This window comes from Anser cygnoides, chromosome 1, assembly GCF_040182565.1.
Source record: "Anser cygnoides isolate HZ-2024a breed goose chromosome 1, Taihu_goose_T2T_genome, whole genome shotgun sequence".
NCBI lineage: Eukaryota > Metazoa > Chordata > Aves > Anseriformes > Anatidae > Anser > Anser cygnoides.
In genome coordinates, this window is record NC_089873.1 from 43,491,136 (window position 1) to 43,514,202 (window position 23,067).

General features: G+C 36.0%; 1 protein-coding gene and 1 long non-coding RNA gene across 4 annotated transcripts in view; both read left to right on the forward strand.

Annotated features, from left to right (window-relative positions):
• Positions 1-23,067, forward strand: part of PTPRQ (protein tyrosine phosphatase receptor type Q) — a 137,807-nt gene that overhangs the window by 56,407 nt on the left and 58,333 nt on the right. For all 3 annotated transcript variants that reach the window (XM_066993533.1, XM_066993539.1, XM_066993540.1), the window contains exons 34-42: positions 1,120-1,240; positions 4,804-4,964; positions 6,541-6,686; positions 13,154-13,319; positions 13,790-14,080; positions 14,407-14,682; positions 15,467-15,618; positions 18,571-18,712; positions 20,617-20,886. In XM_066993533.1, the coding sequence (XP_066849634.1) occupies positions 1,120-1,240; positions 4,804-4,964; positions 6,541-6,686; positions 13,154-13,319; positions 13,790-14,080; positions 14,407-14,682; positions 15,467-15,618; positions 18,571-18,712; positions 20,617-20,886 (1,725 nt within the window). The remainder of the gene's footprint in view (positions 1-1,119; positions 1,241-4,803; positions 4,965-6,540; positions 6,687-13,153; positions 13,320-13,789; positions 14,081-14,406; positions 14,683-15,466; positions 15,619-18,570; positions 18,713-20,616; positions 20,887-23,067) is intronic.
• LOC136790342 (uncharacterized) lies at positions 6,697-9,852 on the forward strand. Its single transcript, XR_010830094.1, has 2 exons — positions 6,697-7,826; positions 9,114-9,852. It is a non-coding gene; the product is annotated as an uncharacterized lncRNA (long non-coding RNA).

The following is a 23,067-nucleotide window of genomic DNA, read 5'->3' on the forward strand; positions in this document are numbered from 1 at the left end:
GCTTTGTTCATGAAAAATATTTTTTTCTTGAATGTACAGAGTTGTAAAACCTTTATGCCAACTTTTAAGACAGCAATAGAAGGAACAACAACTGAGAAACAAAAATGTTTATAATACACCAAGTACTTTTTTCACAGGAACACAGTGTTCCAAGTTTCGGACCAAATGTTTCATAGATTTGCTAATAGCTATGCTCATATTCTCAATTTCCATGCATGACTACAACTATGACCTGAATTTTTAGTACATGATGCTATTTGGATTAATTTGAGAAAAACAGAAGTCATTCTAATAGTACCACATAGTGATACATATATCCATGAATCAAGAAGAAGGTTTGCTTCTCAATAACATGCTAATACAAAGCAATATCACTTATACAGACATAGGTATGTTTTACTTCAGTAATATTTATATGAACTTCAGAGTAATTCAATTAAAATGAATTCAAACATGGTGTAACACTTTCCCTTACTTATGATGTTTCCCTGCACAGTTGTAACATGGTGTCATGTAAAGTTCATCTTAACATGAATTTTAATGGTCTCAGTCAATGCCTATCTTTATAGTTGCCCTTGTGACATGCTAAGTGTATGAATGTGGTCCTTATTTGATGGAGTGAATAGGTTTTACTGCTGCCTAGTATCCCACATTTTTATCATCTCTCGGTGCCATGCTTGTGCATTTTTCCACATTTTGGTGCTTCATATAATTATTTCCAGCACCTCTTTTTCCTCAGGGGAACTATTTTGCTGTATTTTACACGTGTTCATACCTATAAAGCTCTTGTTTTTATTAGAAGAAAAAACATTACAGCAACATACTTGGACAGTAGGTGAATCACTGTGACCTACCCATTGCTCTGTTTTCTCATGAAGTACTTTTTCCATTGAATCACAGAAACAGATGTTCTAACACCACCATGCAAAATCTTCTTTTATCATCTGTCAGAAAAAGGAAAAGAAGCTGTGCTATAACATTAGTTGATGGATACTGTACCTGTGTAGCACAAAGTTCACTTTCCATCACAAATAATTAAAATCCTATTTAAGGATGCTGCATATCCCATCGATCTTAGCTGTTTAACAAGATGTTGTGTCCTGTTCTCTCATTTCATAGCTCCTAGTTCTCCTCCAGAATCCCTCTCAGTAAAACAGTTGTCGGGTGTCACTGTGAAGTTGTCATGGAAACCTCCACTGGAGCCAAATGGAATTATCCTCTATTACACAGTTTACGTCTGGTAAGATTTTCTGGAAATAGTTCTGAGGATAAATATTAATCTGTAACCTAGCAGGAATGTTAGGTTTTTCTTACACAATGTGTTGATTACATGTTTTTGGAGAATACATATTCATCCAGCACTTAGAATACTAGCCCTTTGTGTATACAAATTCAGATATAATGTGGTAACTGAAAACTGGGGTACTAAATATTTTGCAAGTGGTTTCAATGTGTTTTTTTATACATATTTTTTTTCTGAGGGTTTTATTTTTGTAAATTAATTCAAATTTTAATTAGAGTGTGGTGACTTTCATTCTATACTGATTGGGCCTATTTTAAGGCAGGGCACTGGCTAATCCTAAAATGTAAAGGAGATCCGAAATTGACATGAAATAGATTTCTTTTGTAGAAAGTGTGTAAAAGCAATTTGAGATCTCTACTAGCTACCATCCATATGGCATAAGAGCTCAAGAGTTGCAGTTTTAGTCTTTGTATGCGCTATTAGTTATGCCTGATGTTGTATTTTGTATATGTTTATAGCAAACAAGTATTTCTTTAATATATAATTTTCACTTACTATGTTGGTTTTTTCTTCTACCTGTCCTTTCTTCTTCCCTGCATTTGTTTCCTGTTCTTGCTCCTGCGATCTTTTTTTTAATCTTTCAAAAGGAGTATGGGCATTTTAAAACTTGCAGCTTCTGTCCTGTTCTCTGCACAATGTTGTTCAGTCTGGTGATGTGCCATTTCTTCATAGATCTATGTATAACTTCTTCTGCAATTGAAAAGATTTTGTTGTTGATCACTTTTAATAACTGTATTAATGCTGTACCATTTTATTGCCAATATAAAAGCCCGGTAAGCAAATGCTAAAGAATTCCACCTTATGAAATGTGAACCAGGTGTGCAAATTCAGTCTTTATAAACGCTATATTATTGAGCTTACATTTATTATTGTAATATGACTTCACGGTTTTGGAGTAAGATTTGTCCTCAGTTCCTCAGTAGAAATTATAATTTCCAGTTAAGTTTGTGATCAAATGAACAGGTGTGTGCTCTTCTTTCCAGAAGAGTTTAATTTAGCTTGTCTTGTTACTTCTGCTTTGTTGACAAGGTCTGGTAGTCTTTAATGACAAAGAACAATAAATTTGATACTGTCTTCTATTTAGGAAGGAGTTGATTCATGATATAGATTACTGTTTTGGAGGACTTGAGGTTATAGAAATTTTCATCCTTATATCGCCTAAAAGCTTATTGCTTTTGTTATGACAAGTGAGTTAGTAAGAATTAGTTTTTAAAAACTGTTAATTGAACCATCTTTCTAAATATTTGAATTAAGCAACCACATAACTTTTTGCAGTAACCCTTGTCCTTTTTCAGTCCATATTCTCCTTGCTGTGTCTTATCTGTCCTTACTGTGCCATATCTAAAATTAGACAGGCATTAGGTATCATCCTGAGACAAGGACATTGGAGGAAAACTCCCTTTGCCTTCCAAGGGGTCACAGCTTCACTCTTTTTTTTTTTTTAATTTATGTATTTAACAGAATTGGCTATATAATTTCATCCAGTGTGTTGCAGGGTGATATATGACAAGGCAAACTGCCATGCCATAGCTTCTGCTTTTGGAGGGGCATTCTCTCTGTTACTGGGGAGATTGTTATTCCCAGAGCTTCTTGATAAAGCAGAAAGAAGAAAGCTAATGCAGGTGTTAAATAATTGTTCATTCTCTTAAATATATTGTGGCAATTACAGAAAATTTGGTAAGATTTCTGTAATGATTTGGGAACAAGAATCCACAACTAGAATGTAAAGAGTAACGTTCTCTTTGATATTGTCCTTCATGAATTTGTCACAGGACACGGTGATTTTGGGTACTAGAAAGTAGCAAAGGAACGTTCTGGGTACCTTGAGTCTATAAACTCCTGCTTGCGAGTCAGCAGTTCCATAGTACTAAGGCATATTAACAAAACTGCTCAACTTGCCAACAGCTATTGACTTTTTGCTGTACTTGTACAGCAACCCATACCACTGTTCTTTTAAAGAAAATATTTCAGGCTCAAAAATTGGCATTATCCCATTGAATTTTTTTTTCTGAGATAATTACTGGCTAGATCTACTTAGAGGTGCAATCTTTTAATGAAACTATAGTGCCTGTCTTTGTCTAGTACACAATTTCTTAGGACCTCCTTTGTCTGGGTTTTTGAAAAATCTCATTTAAAACTTAATATTATTGTTCCTCATTAAAATTCCTCAGGTTAGCGTATTCTGCTAGACCTCTTTCTCATTGTCTGTGAAGACTGAATTCACCTTGATCATTATATTCTTATTATTTTGATTGCAGTCTCAGTTGTTTTCTAAACAGAAAATCAACTTTTCCTGAAAAACTCCAAGCTCTAGTTCTTCTTTGTAACAATCTCCTAATTGTGGAGATGTTCTTTGGCAAAAAAGACATTATGAGAATGCAATTGCTCAGCGTGGAAGTGTTTGCAGCAGTAAGCTGTACGTTTTCTTCTTAAATTATAACCAGCTACATTTTTCTGTACTAAGAATATATTGGGCAAAGATCCAAGAAAATACGTCTTTGCTTTGTATAGAATTTATTAATTGTGACAGCAGCCTTTTGTTTTTCTTTATACAGTACTCAAAATATCAGAACTTTGAGAAAAATGTAATGTCAGTGACAGACTGTTTCCCTGAGAAGGATCAGCCTTCATTGTTTTGTTTTGTTTTGTTTTTTTTAATTGTAAAATTATCATCCCTCTATGAAATCTCATTAGAAGCACAGAGTATCCATTCATACAGAATTCTTTGCAGAATGGAACGTTAGCCAGCTTTTTTCTTTTTTTTTTTTTTTCCCGTAAAATAATAAATTAATTTCTTGAGGAATAACAGACTTTTAAAATTCAAGTTAGTTATTTCTGTATCTTACTTTACTTTCTTATAATCATCTCATACCTATGCTAATACCAGCATTTTATTAATGTTACATCTTATAGTCATTCTAGGTTGGTTTTTGCCTGACTAGAGTTCCATTCTGATCCCTTGCTACATTCCACCAGAATTAACTCAGCACCAGCTAATTCCTGCTCCATATCATCTTCTATTATTCCATTTATAACTTCAGCCTTCTGACCAATTTCACAGAGTCACAGTAGGGCATGCTCCCTGCTATAATCTTTTTATATTTCGCTATTCCCGTCCAGGGAGACAGTTTAGTTATGCCCTTCTGTGTCCTTCCCAAGGGTACCATATAACCATTTGATAGCAGTTACAAGATGGACCTACTCCTCCTCAATATTCAATATAATAATCTCCTTTGCTGATGTAATTTACATACGTTTCTGTTGGTGGTTTTTTGTTGTTTTTTTTTTAATACATAAATAAATAAAGAGCCCTATTGTGATGCAAAAGTACAAAAGTGAGCTTTTCAATATATGAGATGGAACTTACCAGGGCCTTCTTTAAAGCCTAAAATATTTGTATTTACCACAATATAGCATTTTTTCAATTTAATATCATATTCCAGAGTTGTATGCATAGAGAAATGGCATGCATATATAATTAATAAAATATTTTTCTTTAGGAATAAAATATCAAAAAGGAGTGTTAATGTAACAGAAACATCACTGCAGTTCACAGATCTGGAAAATAACTCTGAGTATAGTGCATATGTTACAGCAAGTACAAGATTTGGAGATGGCAACATAAAAAGTGATACTATAATATTCAGAACTTCTGAAGGAGGTAAGCTTATATATAGTAGGAATCTTTGATTTCATGCAGCCTTGAATTTCTGTTATGCTCATATAAGTTAATACTGCTACTGAAGGAAAACAGCATTTGACTGGTGAAGAAGAGACATTCTACTTGTATGTGTGTGTGTGGATTTGTGTCTCTGTGTGTACACTGTATCTATGGTTCTATAAAATTATGATTGGAATTTCTGTTGTTCTACTGAGCAGAATGTTGTGTTTCCCTTCAAGACAGGTAAAACTAAAATAATTTAGTTTTTAATTTTGAAATAAACCTAATTAATATTATAATATACGTAATAGCTCTTTGCTCTATCTTGCTCTGTCATAATTTCTGAGAGGGAAAATACTCTTTAGAGTCTCTCTCACAATCCTGAAATGGATTTAATTTGAAAGTTAAATCTGTAAGTGTGCAATGATTTAATTGTTTGTTCTCTTTTAATGATTTTCAAAGTTCTAGTTAGCATCTATAAATGATCATACTGCATACTGTGCTTTGAAAGGTTTTCAGTTTCATTAATATTTCTGGTTTTCCCACTAATTATATTGCTGCAATATGTTCCAAAATGGATTGTATGCAGACATATTTCAGAATCATCATGCGCAGATAAACTCAACAATCAGTAGCAGGATTAGTGTCTATCCAAACCATCTCTCAAAAGACTGAAACACCAAATTGTAGGTATTCCCAATCTTTGCTACTAAAGCTGTTATGAAAGCATGAACTGACTTTTTAAGGCAGGATTTTTAGGCATTGATCTTAGAGTTCTCCCTCCAATATTTTAGTATATTATACAAACTAGAACAACACTAAACAAGAGCCTTAATATCACCTACAGTGTTCAGTACTCTACTGCACTTGTATAGAGCACTTTCTTGAATGGCCAGAATGTAGACTTAAGTTCTCTTGAACTGACATAAGGAAATTAAGGAGTTTGAGTTTCCTGCATCCCTGTGCTACTGAGAAGGACCATATGCTTTACAGGATAGGAGGACAGATTAATTGAAGAATACTTACACAGTCCTTCCTGTATATTCAGTAGGCTGGGGAAAGAGATTAAAAAGCAGAGAAAATCATACTGTCCAAGCTTAAGTATCTGGTTAACATATAAGAGTTGGAAGCCTGAACTCTGTTTATAAGCATCAAAGACAGAAACAGGCTTTTGATTTACGTTTTCTGAAGTGCTTTTTTTTTTTTAATATATAAACTATATTTGGACCATTTGGAGTATAGTCAAATTCCATGTTTGCAAATTGTGAAAATTCTGTCACCTATTTGTGTACATACACAAGGTAGACTATGTACGCAAAACAGTAAGTAAAGGACAAATTGTATAAGAAAATAGTTCTTGTGTGGCAAAATAAAAATGTGTCTGGAAAAAAAAAAAAAAGGTTTAAAACATTTGTTTACAGTTACTGTTTTATCATTTTCGGAAGCAATTTTTATACCACATTCAGAATGCATTTAATTTGACATAGGCTGTTGTGAAATCAATAGTGGCTATTTCTTGGGCACAATAATGTACAAAGCCTTCTGTGAGGCATGCTAAAACTTAACATTTTTCCAGCACCAGGTGATCCTCCGAAAAATGTTGTATACAGAAACCTTACTTCTACATCAGTAATGCTGTTCTGGTCTCCTCCTCAAAAGCCTAATGGAAATATACTGTACTACTCAGTTTATTTCAAAAATAATTCAGGGATATTCATACAGGTAAGTTTCTTTTCATATTCTTCATTTGTATGATTCAATAAGGTGTTCTAATAGTTAATTCATTAAAGATTCATTGCACATCCTTGAGACTGTTATTCTAATCTATCAAGTTGAATTAATTTCTGCAACAGCTCTGTTTGAACATTTTAATGCATGCTTGTATAGTACTGAAAATAAGGTAATACAGTCAAATTAAAGAATAGATTCTCTCATAGTTTTGTTACTCTCAAAAGGACATATGTTTAGCATCTTGAAACAAAACTATTGAGAATCCTAAGTTAAAGCATAAAAGACAAATAATATGTTATTATTTTTTGGTGATCTGGACATTTCCATTTTTTTTTTTGATACTTTCATCCTTAATTATGGATCACATGTATTAATTTACGTATAGTTTTTCTGCTCTCCTTTCTAAGAATGTATTTTGATACAGAAGTGTAATAAGTAAGCTTCTTTTACAGGTTTTGTTTACAAGCTTTACACATGGGAAAGAAAAGCAAGAATTTTAATGTAATGAAGAAACTAATGCATGAAAAATTACTTGTACTGTATAGATAAGATAATAAGATAATTATAGATAAGTCTAGTGTAAGGTGTGAATACGTTTGAGTATAACTAGAAGAAATACTCACAGATTTTACAAATACCTGTGGTTGAATCATTGCTGACATGGTTCTGTGTATACATATCTGTGACTTCTCTGAAGCTGTGTGGTTGCTAGGCTCTGTATGCATATTTTGGGATGAAAGCAGGACCATGCTATGTATTCACATGCTGATGAGATTAAAATTAGGGCTGCTTTTCAGAGTGTTAGCCTCTGCTTGCACATAGTACTGTACCAACAGCATTTTTCTTAGCCTAACAAATTCCTGGAGAAACCTTTACACCAGTGCATTGCCTGAAAAAGCACATCCTATGAAAAGTGACTACATTTGTCTAATACTTGGACAACTAAAGGGATATTAGAGGAGGACTACATACTTGGCCTAATTCCTGCCTTTGGGAAGGTGGAACTCTGAGGTGAAAGAGTAAGGTGAAACTAATACAAGGAGAGCTATAATCCCTCTGGACTTGCCCAGGACTCTGGAAATGAAGGCTCAAGATAGGGAAGATGGAACACAGTAGCATTGGCCCAACAAGGTGAGGGTCCAGTTTCATTGTCACATAATGTAGTTGTGCAAGTGAAGGATGGTGGCATGGGTAGTAGTTACTGCTGCTTTGCCATATAATGTGGTTGACAGCAGAAGAACACTGATAGTAGCTCCACTTACAGATGTGGAACCCATCATCTTCACCCATTCAGATTTGATTTTTAACTCATCCCACTGTAGAAAGCTACCAGAAGATAAATTTCACCTGCTATTGCATCTGTCTCTTACTGGCCTTGGGAGAACACCATTAATCTCTCAAATCATGATCCACTCCTAATCTGTCTGCTCCCCTTAACTCTCTCTACCCTTCACATACATCTGTGTTCACTGTTTGGCATGGCAACCACCAAACCTACAGTATGCTCCTATCCTGTTCCTTGTCATTCCTGTGTATGCAAGACATTTCAAACAGGAGTTAAAAAACAACTCTCCCCAACTTCTTTCTGACAGATATTTTATATTTACACATTTTACAACAGAGAAATGCCTGTGTGAAAGCCAGCCTGATTTTTGTATATAAACATCTGTAATATGTACATACAGGTGTATATATATGCGCATATGCACACAGGGCTTAGAACTGTCTGTAACTTAGAAGCATATTTATATGATTTCAGGGTGTGTTGGTAAGTTTTGTATTGCACACATCTGAAAAGGCGTAATACTTGTTTGGATACTCCTGCATCTAGGTCACCATTACTCATATATATCCAAACTGTATTTTCAGTTTTAGGAATGATAATAGAGGAATAGAAAACATAGACGATCTTTTCACACTTCTATGAACCCTCCATTCTCAGACACTTTGCTGTAGGCAGCCATTCCCTGCTAGTTTCTCATCTACTTCTTTGTCAGGACATAATAGCAGAGGTCCAAGCCTTAAAGTCTATCTTACAGATGCCTGAAAAACTGTCCCAGCTGGAGAACCTCAAGCAAATTAACATATTTTAATGTTTTCATAATCTGAAATAGATATAAACATCATACTAAAACTATTACTATTCTGTTGTCTCAGGTTCTCATGTCTCCACACATTCTCAGACTTATCAGATATATTAATGAACAGAAAGCTGTTATTATAAACAACATTGCTAAGATCAGGGAATTGGTAGCTGCAGAGTAAAGTACTTTGTTCAGGGGAAAAAAATAAAAGGCATGAGATAAAGGGTGCAGTTTACTCCTTGACATGATGCAGAAACTTAGAGGAAAAAGAGTTGCCTTTTTTTTTTCTTCTTCGTAGAGCAGAAAAATAATGTATAGTTTCTTTGCTTTACAGGTCTGCATGAAAAATCACACTGTGACTGTCCATTCAGAAGGCCTGCGATGCTCAGACCTGGGATTCAGAACAGCAGAAGGAAAAATTTAGTGATGGAGATTAGATTTGAGGATTTTGATAGATGAGTGGGCTGTTTCTGTGGGATGCTGACAGGCTGTAAAAGAAGAAAGTGTCAGAGAGGGATGACTGGTAGCCAAATACATTGTTCGTTATCAAATAAAGACAAAGATTCCCAGAAATACAGTGAGACAAAATGGTAGTCTGCAGTGATAACTTGAATGCCTTCCAGGCAGAGCTGCTAGCAGGTAGCAGAACAAACCAATGCTTGCACTAGTTTCAAGTTCAGCTGTATTTTTCAGATTCTGTCATAGATCTAGGGAAAATACTACTTTTCGGTTTATGGTCATGACTCTGCACCAGTGCAGTAAAGAGATGATGCACATTCTGACCAAGAGCACTTCCTACACAGACTATATGGCACTATAGCTCTTGTTCTTGTCACTTCTATGTCATGCTGCTGGATTCGTGCAGTTCAAGCTTTTCCTATTTGCAGTAGCAGCTTTGCAAGTTTTGCTTAGTGGTTCCTTGCATGATACTTGAAGCAGATACTACCCTTATTCTAAATCTTACCATGAAAAAAAAAAGTCAAAGAATTTATGGAAATAATTGCCTTATTGCTAAATATTGATCTATAAACAATGTTAATGACTTGAATAAACTCTTTTATTCGATCTCTCTATATCTGTGTTTTGATTAGAAAGAAAGTGGGAAAGGTGCTAATTACTAATATAAATTTATGCTTGGAGAAACCTCTCCAGCATAGGAGTTTCAGAACAGATTAAAACTGTCCTGCTCTGCCAAAATAGGCAGGGAAACCAGGAACTTAAGAAGAGAAGGAAAGCCTGCCGCTCTTCTAGAGACTGAGTATTAGACCCCAAATCATCCAGCCCCCATACCACCATGTTTTTGTTGAAGCCAAGCTAAGCGAACGTGACTGGACACAGTTCAGAGTGAAATTTGGCTTGGTCTACCTTGGAATGAAGACAAGGGTTGCAAGGAATGCAGTGTATTAACTTAACAAGCAAAAATTTTATCTCACCAATATGATCAATATAAGAGAAAAAGTGAGACTCCCTAAAGTACACTGGAGATTTTTGAAAAGATGGCCTTAGAACAGTATAGACTACAAAAAGCAAGTATCTTTACTTAGATCAGTACTGGAACAGTGTACATTACATTGACGGATGGCTTGGATTAGCCTTCATGGTGTCAGTGCTCTCCTAATTACCAGAGTCAAGTATGTGATATTCTTACTCAAAATAGCACTAAAGTACAGTGAACTTAAAGAAAGAAGCAATGGGGGAAAATGGTTAACAGTGAAGAAGAGCAACACTATATTTATTGTCTGTATACAACTAATTATGGCTTTGTGCCACTGGAAATTTCTGCTGATTCCTAGAGTGAAGAAGATACTACTTTCTTCTGACACTTTCATGGCCTGTATTGCTTACACTTAGCTGCTTTTAATAATCTGATACTTTGCTATGTCAAAACTTCTTTCATGTATGGATGAAGAAAGGGATAGAAGGAAGAATTTCTTCAGCTGTAGCCAAAGATCCTAAGCTGTTTGCTTTCATCTGCAGCCACAGTTAATTCTAAAACTTCCTATAGTGTTCTGTCCCCAGGGTACAATTAGTACTAGTTTCATCTTTTCTCAGTTTGTACCCACACAGCTCTTCCTGTTCACCCTTACTCTTCATTATGTGTTCATTCTTTGCTAATATTTTGTCATATCGGAAGTTTGAGGTAGTCCTCTGTTATCAGTCCTTGGGCTCCTCATTGTAAGGAGACTTTCTCTTAAAGTTTTTGTTGAACCACCAAAACTTCTGTTGTTACAGCCTTCACGTTGGTTCACTGAGTGTGTAACTGTCAAGCAGCTGACTAAATTGTAAAGGTATGCCTTTTAAACTAAGGCTTGGGTTTTCAGCTGTTCATACCAGTAAACTCTCTATAAATCTAGACTCAAAACTTTGTCTTGTATCTTTGACATTTTTACCTTGAAAACTCAGGGAAATACTTTAAGTCCTTGTTAGATCTTAGTAGATGCTATTACTGTTAATCAGTAATTATTACTCATAATATATAGTAATAATAACAGGAGAGTAGTAGAATGATGCATTTGGTTCAGAAGTCATTTTATGTTACGTGTTTGAGCATCAGATGATTTAATTAAATTCCTCAGAATTCAGTCCTTGCTTTCCAGTATCTTTCCCTACCAAGTGTAAAGCAAAGCTTTTCCCAATATTTTTCAGTTAGTTACATGAAGATAGTGTTAACTTCCATCTATATTTAGACAAAAGTCTAAGTTAAGGTGGAATTTCTTTATATTTTGTCTGATGTTGACCTAACCAGATCTTTCAGACAAGCCTGTGAGTGTGTTTTAAGTCTGTGGTTCTGGGATTCTGTTTCTGTGCTCTGTTAGTAGGAGTGGATATGGAAATGTATACCATCAATTTGAGCAGCTTCTGTTCTGCATTCAAAAAACAACAACAACAACAAAAACTAAAAACAAAGGGCTTATTTACTTATTTAATTTATTATTTAATTTATTTACTTACTTATTTTATGTGAGCACTAGTAGCCATAGCCAAAAATAGGTCTGCAGATATAGGTGTGAAAATGTCGTGGAAATCAGTGTTGCCTTTTTTTTTTTTTTTTTCCTGCAGAAATAATTTTGCCTGTATGAAAAATCAAAGAAATTGGTCATGCCATGTTACATATAGAAATCAGTACATTTCGGTGACAGACATGAAGATTATATACCAAACTATCAATTTTCAAGATGTTGACTCAACTGTTTAGTAGAGTGTATCACACTGATTTCTTCAGTAGGAAATTTCCTCAAGAGAAATAACAACCTATTTTTTAGTATATGGGTTTAATATGCCTGTGTTTATATACAGTATTTCTCAATTTAAATATGCAAACATTACAGTCATCTTGGCTGCCGATGCCACGTGCTCAATGGAGCAATGTGGCTGCTGGAGAGGAATGAAGCTGATAATTCAAAGCCGGAGCAAAAGTTTGACTTCCATACAGGTGCTGAGTTTCCTTATGGGGCCTGTGACCTCTCAATAGTTTTCAAATCATGAACCAAACTGCTGTGGGCCTTCTAAGTCACGTTCCTTTAAAACAGTGAGATTATACAGATTTGGTTATGTGGTATAGCTTTGGTATAATCTGAGTTAATTTTTTTCTTTTCAGTTTCCCAAATTGTTCATTCCAAACAAGAACAGGCTCCTCATCAGGTCTGACCTGAAGCAGTAAACTATTGCAGCAGTCACAGTTCTAGTGAAAATTTTTATATAGTTTGAAAGAAAGTAGGATGTGGTCCTCATGTGGTTGTCTTTTGTTAGCAAGTAACTGCACAAGGAAAAAAATTCCATTGGTCCCTTCAGTTCAACACAACCCACTGGCGATATTTGTTTGTATTAGAATCGATGACGTGTTTTTAATGAAAACCAGAGGAATGGTTTATCAAGTGTTGCTGTGAGATCTCTGGCTCTGGAAACTTTTAATTCAAAGTTAGACAATTAGACAATTATAAGATCTACTCTCCTAAAAAAGGAGCAAAGTGAGAGAAGTGCTTTGATTCGCTTTATGCAGATCAAACAAGACAATCAAGTGTGCTCATTAGCAGATTTTTTGTTGTTTTCCTGTTGCTATATGGATAAACCCATTGCAATATTACATATTTAATGTGATTTAAAAAGAGGTCGATTGTCATTCAACAGCTACAAATGACAGGATGAGCCAATTAGGTAGTGTGTACAAGGAGTAATAGCATACAATAAATAACTTGATTATTTCAGAAAAATCAGGACCTATTAGTAGTCAAAGTATATATTTATGTCTCTTGAGTGATCTGGTGAATCATCTGTCTTGGTGGTGGTGATAGCTGAATGAGAAGTCAATGAATAAGTAATATTTATGTTCAATGACAATATATTTATTTATTTTTTATTTTTTTTTTCCTTCAGAATTTCACAAGTTCTGGTAACTACAGCGATGTCAATATGTCCCATTCCGCAGTTCTGGATGACTTGGCCAAATACAGCCATTATACTCTCTGGGTAACTGCAAGCACAGCTTTTGGGGATGGAAACAAAACCAGTGAAATAATAGATGTGTATACAGATCAGGATAGTAAGTGAATAACTTTTTTAAATGTTACAATGTATATCAATGTTTCTATTTATTAAATATTCTCTAATTTTAAAATGATTTTACTGTTAAGATGGCAAAGCTAAAAAAAAATCCAGTAAATGTTTTTTCATTTTCCTTTGCATGAAAGACATTTTGATTTGACTCTGCTTTGTAATACAGAGAATATAGTTCTCAAGCTTCTACTTTGGATGCAAGCAATAAGAATATTGTATTAAACCATCATTAAGGCTCTTTCAAAAGTCAAATGTAATGTAGATGGTTATTCGTATATACTATCAAAATATTTCGGTTTTGGTATTAAAAAAAATCATTTTAAAAAAAATTGTACAAAATATTTAGTTTTACAGATAAGATTTATAAAACAATCATACTTCGGGCATGCATATCTGTTTTGGTTTTGGATTCTTTAGTATTGTAATCCATGCATTTGTTTTGTTTATCTCTCATAGTCCCAGATGGTTCTGTTGAAAAGCTGGTCTATCAAAATATTTCCTCATCTTCTGTAAATGTAAGCTGGCTTCCACCATCCCAGCCAAATGGTTTAGTCTTCTTTCATGTTTCTCTAAGTTTATTGCAACTGGGAACCAATAAGATATTGTCTTTCCTTACTTACAACACAAGCATCATTTTTGACAATCTGGAGAAATACACTGATTACATTCTGAAAATCACACCAGCCACTGATAAAGGATCTTCTGAACTGCATGCTCTAAGTCTGCATATAAGAACTGATGAAGATGGTAAGTTTAAGAATAGTTTTTATTCATTCATAAGGAAATGTAGAAAAAGTAAAATGTTTCTCTTTTAGAAAGAAAAAAAATAGTTTATCTTTCTCATTTTACTTAAAACTTTGTGTGTGTGAGAGAGAGAGTGTGTGTGTGAGAGATACAATAACACAAACAACTGCTACACATTTCTGTGTTGAGACCGTGAAATAGAATTTTCTGCTCAGAGCACAATTTCAACTAAGACTAAACTAGCTAATATAAGTAAAACACATTTTTCATTATAACTCATATTTTTCTGAGGTTATCCTTGTTTTTCTCTTTCTTATTTATTTGTGTAGTCCCAGAATCAGCACCTATAATCAAAAAATTTTCAAATCTCTCAACTACCTCAGTTATGCTTTCATGGGACCCTCCTGTTAAGCCAAGTGGTGTTATAATAAGTTATGATTTAAATTTGTTTGGGCCAGAAAGGAATATCTCATTCTCTACCACCAATAATTTCATCATTTTGGAAGACCTTGTACCATTCACATTATACAGTATTTACACAGCTGCAAGAACTATAAAAGGATCCGGTCCATCTTCCATGCTTCTGTTCTACACAGATGAGTCAGGTGAGCAAACGCAATTGTAACCAACTTTGAAATTTTGTCCCTATGATATGGCATCTGATTTAAATCTGAACATCACACGTTGAAAGAGTCAAGGTTAAAGATTCATTTTCTATTGGTCTTGTGTGAAGAGCTCTCAGAAGAAAGAAACACTACAAGAGAAGTCTTTTCTGAGTTATCCTCCTCCAATCACAGTGTGCCAGAGGTGGTCATGTTCTGCAAAGGATTACAAAGCTCCAAGAAAGAATGTTTTTTCCTTTGGAATTCATCAGTTGGCGAAGTGTCAGGGATTTTGAAGCAAACAACAATACCTTCCTCTTCTTCTCTCCTATGTACATAATTAAAAAAATACAAAACATGAAAACATTTCTGACATTCTTTCAGGTCACCCTTACATGGACCTCCTCCCACCTGTGTGGTAAATGATGTTCTCTTGTAGATATATATTGAGTTGTGCTCACTATAAGCTTTAGGAAGTGAAATATATTTAATTCCAAGATATGTGTACTATGACTTTTTAAGTGTCTTAGCTCTGACAGTGGGCCTGTTTAAGTGACAAATAGCTTTCGTAGGTATCTGAGAAGATCCCTTGCTGATTAAACATATTCCTGGTTAATGGAATTTGTTTCTTTTCAAAAAGAAAGAAACAAACAAAAAGATAGAAATGAAGTGCTGTTTTGTTGAGTTCAGATTGAAATAGTAACAAATGTTCATATGTTCTGCTGCTATGTTTGGTTTTGCCTGGTTTATTTGTAATTTGTAAGTCAAGAGCATTTCTTTTTTGCAGTGCCATTAGCTCCACCCCAGAATTTGACCATTACCAATTACACTTCAGATTCTGTGTGGCTAAAATGGGATCCAAGTCCTCAGCCAAATGGTGTTATTATGAGATATAATTTTAAGATTTATCAAAACAACACTGAAAAAATATTTTATCAGGTATGTTTGTAATATTTGTGTTTAATTTCTTTGGCAGATAAATGCTTTTTTAATGTTTTACAAACAACATTTATGACAAATACTTTAAATGTCTCTTATGCTCCTAGAATTATGGAGCTCCTATAAATTCTTTTTTGTTAAGACAGCTTACTTACCATCCCACAATGTCTATAACTCAATTTTTAAAATTAGATAGAAAAATATGTCTACATCTTAATTTGTTTTCAGCTTCTAATATTCCATTAATGATGAGCTTTATTAATCTTTAGTTCATATTTCATTGTAAGTTTGTTGTTAGAAAATGACAGAAGTGACTTGTATCTGCCTATGTGTAGCCATCTAGTATCTGTGGGCTTCCAAGATTAAAAAGGAAGGAAAGAAATTTCTTGTCATCTTGAAAAATAGTTTTAAAATGTTTAGAGGTTTGCATTTTTTGTTTGTTTGTTTGTTTGTTTTACAGAGTAACAGAATAAATTTTAACTGAAATAGAAGCTATAAAATTAGATGTAGAAATTGGTCAAGGCATTTATGTCTGGTTGCTGGCATGGCATCAAATATGTGCCATGAACTGTAAGGGCAGCAAGTGAGACCAGGATTGCATCTCAGGTTTAGAAACTAAATAGTGAGTTCTGTTCACCTGAGACATGGCTAAAAGTTACAGTGAAAAGGCATTGCTGCAGTCAGCTATGAGCTTAAGACATACAGTGTGAGGTACACTGTGATACTGTGTTGACAAACTCCCTCACCAGTTCCAGAGACTTAGCATGCAAGGGAAGTGCTTGTGCTGTTGTTAAGCTTATCCATTGCAGTAGTCATTCCCCATGAGGTGGCCTGCTGTGCAGTCTTTGCAGTCTGTTCCCCATGGTGAATGAAGGGCTGTCATGATCCAGATTCTTCCACGGTCTTTGGAGGAGGGGGGACAGAACGCAGATATGGAAGAGGAAGAGATCTCTTTATAGAGAGCTGCCTTTGGAATCATGTTCTTTGAGAGCTCATGAAGGCCACCAAAGAAGGCCATGGTCTATCTGTGGCAGACTTAAACCAAATTAGATTACAGAAACTGGCAGCAGTATTTGAATACATCTGCTGAGCTCCAAGTTTCTTCCTGTTATATAAAGTAATGCTTCTTCATGTTATGTAATGTAGTGGCCAAGAAACTGGATTTAGATTGTGGCAGTGAGAGAGGCAGAGCAATTTATTTAGAAATATTGAAGTTAGTCACCATAATTCCCTGATGATGTGAATCCCACAAAATGCTCGCCAGGTTTTCTTGCTGAAGTTTAGCTCTCTCCCTGCTGCTATTAGAGTCCTTTCAAAACATGCACAAAATATTACTTGAATGCTCTGTGTCCCCCATAAGACTCTGTTAGAGAAGCCATTGAAGTAAGGGCTGGATAAGCAGACAGTGAAGGGGACTGAAAACTGACTGAACTGCTGGACCAGGAGGATAGGGTTCAGTGGTGCAAAGTCTAGTTGGAGGCCAGTAAGCAGAGTGCCCTAAGGGTCAGTACTGGGTTCAGTCCTGCTTATCTTCATTAATGATCTGGACGATGGGATACCCTCAGTAAATTTGTGGATGGCATGAAAGTGGATGGAATGGCTGACTCACGAGAGGGCTGTGCTGCCATCCAGAGACTTTGACAGGGTGGAGAGGTGGCCTGACAAGGGTCTCATGAAGTTCAACATGGAGAAATGCAGAGTCCTGCACCTGGAGAGGAACAACTCTAGGCACCAGGACATTCTGGGGACCACCCACTTGCAAAGGAGCTTTACAGGAAAGGACGTAGGAGTCCTGGCAGACACCAAGTTTTACATGAGCCAGCAGTGTGCCCTTGCTGCAAAATAATCTAATGGTGGCCAAAAGTATTGCCAGCAGGTTGAGGGAGGTGATCCTTCTTGTCTGTTTGGCACTGGTGAGGCCATACCTGGAGCGTTGTGTCCAGCTCTGGGTCCCCCAGTACAAGGGAGACTTGGACTTACTGGAAAGAGTCCAGCAGAGGGCCACTAAGATGACAAAGGGACTGCAGCATTTCTCCTATGAGGAGAGGATGAGAGAGCTGGGACTCCTCAGCCTGGAGGAGTCTCACAGGGGATCTTGTCAATGTGTATAAATACCTGAGGGGAGGGTGCAAAAAGGACAGAACCAGGCTCTTATCAGTGGTGCCCAGTGCAAGGACAAGCGGCAATGGGCACAAACTGGAACACAGGAGGTTCCGTCTAAACATTAGGAAGCATGTCTTCACTGTGCCGGTGATGGAGCACTGGCACAGGCTGCCCAGGGAGGTATCTCCTTCCTTGGAGATCTTCAAAAGCTGTCTGGATATGGTCGTGGACAACCTGCTGTAGGTGGCTCTGCTTGAGCAGGGGGATTGGACGAGATGACCTCTGGAGGTCCCTTCCAACCTTAACCATTCTGTGATTCTCTGAAAAACTGCTATGAGGAACCAAACTGTGGGTTTTAGCTCTTCATCAGTCCATGTGTCTGACTCAGGTAAAGTGAAGGAAATGTTGAGCTATGACCCATGACCTTTTCCATTGAAGACATGTAGTAAGAAAGCAGAAGGTGAGAGGGGGTTGATAAGGTGGTGTGGAGGTAACAAGAGTTCTCAGTATTGGTGAAAAAAAGACATACGTGGAGTTAATCTGTTCTAAAAATGCTATGTAATTATGATACCATCCTTTGGCATATCTTCCTCACAAGCTACATTGAAAGAGGGAGAGGAGAAAGGGAAGGAAGAATTTGACCCTGCATTCCTTTTAGTTGAGCTCAGGGACTACTTTGTCTGACTGAAAGCTACTGAGAGTAGAAGAGGAAAAACTATAGCTCTAAACAACCTGTAGCAAAACTATAGCAAGACTGTAGCTCTAAATCTCTTCTTTTCAGCATGTTCAAGGTGAGGCCCACAATGTTCAAAAAGATTAATTGTGTACTAATAATTTTTCCTCTTTAAGAATGTTTCAGGTTCAGACAATGAGGCAAACCTTGTTGGATTAGAACCGTTCAGCACTTACTTTATCAGTGTATCTGCATTTACCAGACTTGGGAACGGCAATCAGTTCAGTCATGCTGTCCAATTTACAACAATGGAATCAGGTTAGACGTGACTTTTTGTGAGCTGCAGTTTTGTTTGTGTAAATTTTCCTTGTATTACTGAACAGCAGCCTTCCTCTTCTCTCCAAAGAAAGCATAACGTAACACTATCTCATTGTCTTCTGCTTGTGTAGCACCAATTCCCATTCCTATTGTACCGAGTAGACTGGGTTTGATGTTGGAAGTGTAGAATTAGAAATGTCCTCATCTGAAATGAGAGGCTTATATGACTACTATAATTCTTTTAATAGCATCACAGATAAAGGGAGGAAAATTAGATAGATATCAGACTTTGCAGATCAAAGCAGTAATTCAGATCCCTGTGGAAATAACTGAAACTTTAGCAGTACCAAAAAAAATGGACAAAAGATTGGCAAATGAACTAGAAATTCTATTAAACAAATGTAATTTTTAAAAATTTTTTATTATTTATTTTAGAAAGGGTAACAAATCTCTAATTAAATACATAATTTGTTACACGTTGTTCTTCCTTACAAGTGGGGAGGGCTGTGCAATATAACTGATCTAGTTAATTAATTACGTGGAATTTTGTCATGTGCCATGCTGTTCTACTGTACAAGTGCTGTCAAAACCAGAGGACTGGGTTTGGATAGAGGGCCATGTCTGATCTCCCAAGTTCCCTTGCACTGATAGCAAAGGAAGTAGAGAAAATATCAAAAGGTTCCAGATGGTGACTGTGATTTTTCAAGATCACACTTCCAGTGTGTATTATTTCCAGAGCTGATAAAACATCAGTTTTGGAAAAAGAAAAAATGCTGTTTATTGTAGCCAGCTGTTAGAACACCATGAAAAATCTGGACCATCACTAAACTGGTTCACGTTGGCTGTTGGATCCCTGCAGGTGGAGGCTGTGCTGCCCAAGAGCCACAGTCACCCCTCAGTTGTCTCATTCCATCACTGACAGTCCATTCCCCTGGTACTTACTTCAGGAGTGCTGGAAAGACATTGCCCATGGAAGTGTGGTCTAGCCATTTTTAATCTTTTTCTCAGATTTTGTGAAAAGACTATTCTTCAAACTGAAAAGACAATCGTTTTAAAGAGATTCATCTACCTTTGTGCAGTGATAGTTAACATGTTTCCCTTTATATCTGTTTCCTCAGTAACAGTTCTTTCACTATTTTATGGATTCCTGGACGTGTTTCAGTAGAGGAGATAGGTGGGGCCACCCCTCATTATGTATTCACTTTCTCTTAGCTGGTACAGCCAGCAATTTAGCCTTTTCTGAGATACAATTCATTGTTCTATTTAATCAGTTGTTCACATGTAAATGCTCTATTTTAAGCATGAGTTTAATATTTGATACCTTTTATTAAATTTTTATAAGCATTTAAAATTTCTCCTACTAGAACCAGCAAGGAGGTGGGGAGCAATAAGGTAATAGCATTGATATGGAAGCTCTGAAGCCTGCATAGTGACTTATATGCAGGTCATGCCTGAGCTGAAAGGACAGAGAGAGCTGATTCAGTGTCTAAAAGAAACAGAGCTAAGAGACAAAAGAAATTTCTGCTGTTGATGCTATTGTGGAGTGTATGAGTTTCACACTACTGTGTATGTTCTACTACATTTTGATTACAAAAACGTAGGGAAATACAAGATGAGAAAATAAAACTGGAGTACACAACAAGGAAAAAGACAGATAGATGGCCTCTTCTGTGTCAAGTACTTGCGTCACTCATGTTCATGCTGTTCAGAAATGAACCATATAATAAGGACAAAGACATATTTTTGTTCTTTCAACACATTTTTATTACAATATCTATTTGTCTGCCTCTGGAACGTTTAACCCTGTCTTTGATATTATGGCTGCTTCTCCAATGATATTGTTCTGTGAGTACAATTTCAATTGTGTGGGAATACTAACCTCTGGTGTATGTGTATCTTTTAAGTCCCAGATGTTGTCCAGAATGTTCGCTGTATTGCAATGAGTTGGCAATCGATCCTAGTGCAATGGGACCCCCCTGCTTCATCCAACGGTGTGATTACTCATTACATCGTAACAGTTGAAGGAAGTTCTACAAATTTTTCATCTTATGATACGCTGCATATTTTTAGAAATCTGCTTTCTAATATTTCTTACCATTTTAAAATAAAAGCTGCAACATCTGCTGGTGATGGTGAAGAACAGATATGTAATGCCAGTACACTTCCAGAAAGAGGTAAGAGATTACTGAAGCTAATTCTTTTGTTTAATTTAAGTGATAACCAAGAGGCAAGCAGGCCCAAAATACCTGCTTCACTACAGGCAGCTAAATCCTTCTCTTTTTTTCTTTTTTTTTTTTTTTTTCTAAACTTGATTCTAATAGTGGAAGGGAAGAAACAGGGCTTCCTCTTTCTCCTTTTTTAGAATACAGTGGGTCCCATCCTTTCTGGCTTATTGGAGATTTATGAACTCTATCTGGGTCATCTTTCCTCTTGTTAGCTCAGAAACTTCTGTCCATTGACAGGGTTCAAAATCTTTTTTTGAAGGAAGTGTTTTTAAATATTAGAGATAACCACGCTTATATCTTACAGCAGTAGCTGGAAATATGTACTGAGGTTAACTGCTGCACTGAACATGGATGCGTGTGAGCATGCACCTAAGAACACTTCTGAATTGCAGTTGTATCTCTCCACCCTTTGGATGGTGAAAAGTCAGTCCTGACTGAGAGCTACAGTAAGACTGAAACTGGGGATGGGTGCCCAGACTGGCAAACCAATGCCTGATTAAAACTGGACTCGTCCAAAACCAGCAAGTTTTGGAGACAGGTTTATAGGAGGCATTTTACCCTCTGGTACAGATGAGAACAGGAGGCTTCCTGGGTTGCCTACTTCATGGAAAGTGGAGAAAGGCTGCTGGTAGTGTCAAAGAAGCCTGGCACCTGTGAAAGTTAGTTGTTGCAATTTCTGAGGAATTTGGGGTTGGATGTTAATTAGTGCTTGAGGAAAGCCTGGAAAAACTGTGGAAGTGGTATTAGCCATGAGATTGAAAGACAAACTACTAGCCTGTTGTGGTCTACATTATGTAGAGTTGTACTAGCAGGAGAAAATAAAACAAAAACAAACAGACTTTATTTTCTAACAATACGTGGCTGATGTATCTTATCACTAAGAGTTGCCTGAGTGAAGGGTTTATACTACAACACGTCTTTTGTTTTTTTGTGTTTTTTTTTTGGTACATACACTGCACAAACTCTTTCTTGCTGTTTTAGTATTTGGCTTACAGGTTGTTGCTTAGTCATATTTACAGCAAACTAGTTATTATTAGGACATTTCCTTTACTGTGTGTTTGCATGAATTGTTTTGTGGTGACTGGCTACTAGGAATTGGAGATTCATGGTTGGGAATGGAAACAGTTTTATAGCTGTTGTCAGCTTCTTATTTATGGTGGTCTAAGATTAGTCACAGAATATGTAGCCAGCACTGAGTCACTGACAATGCATTTATTTCTGACATAAAGTGAAATCGAATTTGGCTCAGTGTCTCACTGCATAGTGTTTGACCTTTGCATTCTTACCAAGATTATTTGACTTCTTTTTTTTTTTTAGGTAATTTTGTTCATAACTGGGTAAAATTAAACATGAATCATAAAGATTAAATTTATGAGGAGATTAGTAGTATTTTGTGTCTAATCTAGCTCCATTGTCATGGTAAACCACTTCTGCCAGGCTGCAGTATGTTACAAAAACTGTCAACTTTGTAGTGGTAATGTTACTTTGTGTTTAAAAATATCATGCGATATTTGAAAGACAATATAGCAAGCACACATGCAAAAATGATTTGGAAAGTTATGACTGAATAGCTACCCTTGGATTATTTTCAAGAAAATGCATACATTAAAATTAAATTTCATTAGGGTTGAGTGAATTTTTAGACGGGAAAAAGATCCATAAATTGTTAGGATAGTTCTCAGAAAGACAGTAAAGCTGTGCAGCTTCAGGTAACTCAGAAGTCTGGGGCTAGTGTAATAGCCATTCAGTTAAGAATAAAAGTAAAAGAATTAAAAGCTGCTTGGAGGGTTCAAAGTATAAATAACCAAAAGAAAACTGCAGCTGCTGTCAATTTTTTAAAATTTAGATATTTCTTGTACTTCTTATTATTCTCTGAAAATATTAACTGTATTGATCATAAAATTAACGTGCAGAGTAATTTTTCTCTCATTACTACTGGTCCTATTTAATATTATAACTGAACACAGAATCTTGGAACAGGTTGAGGACCACATTGTACTATGGTTACAGTCCTTACTATTTGTTTTCTGCTAAACAGAGATTCATTCATAACTTCCATTTAAATGAAATATTTCTAGGAAATTGTCCATGAAACTTTTTTTAATTTAATCTGAGCTTAATTTTGCTGGC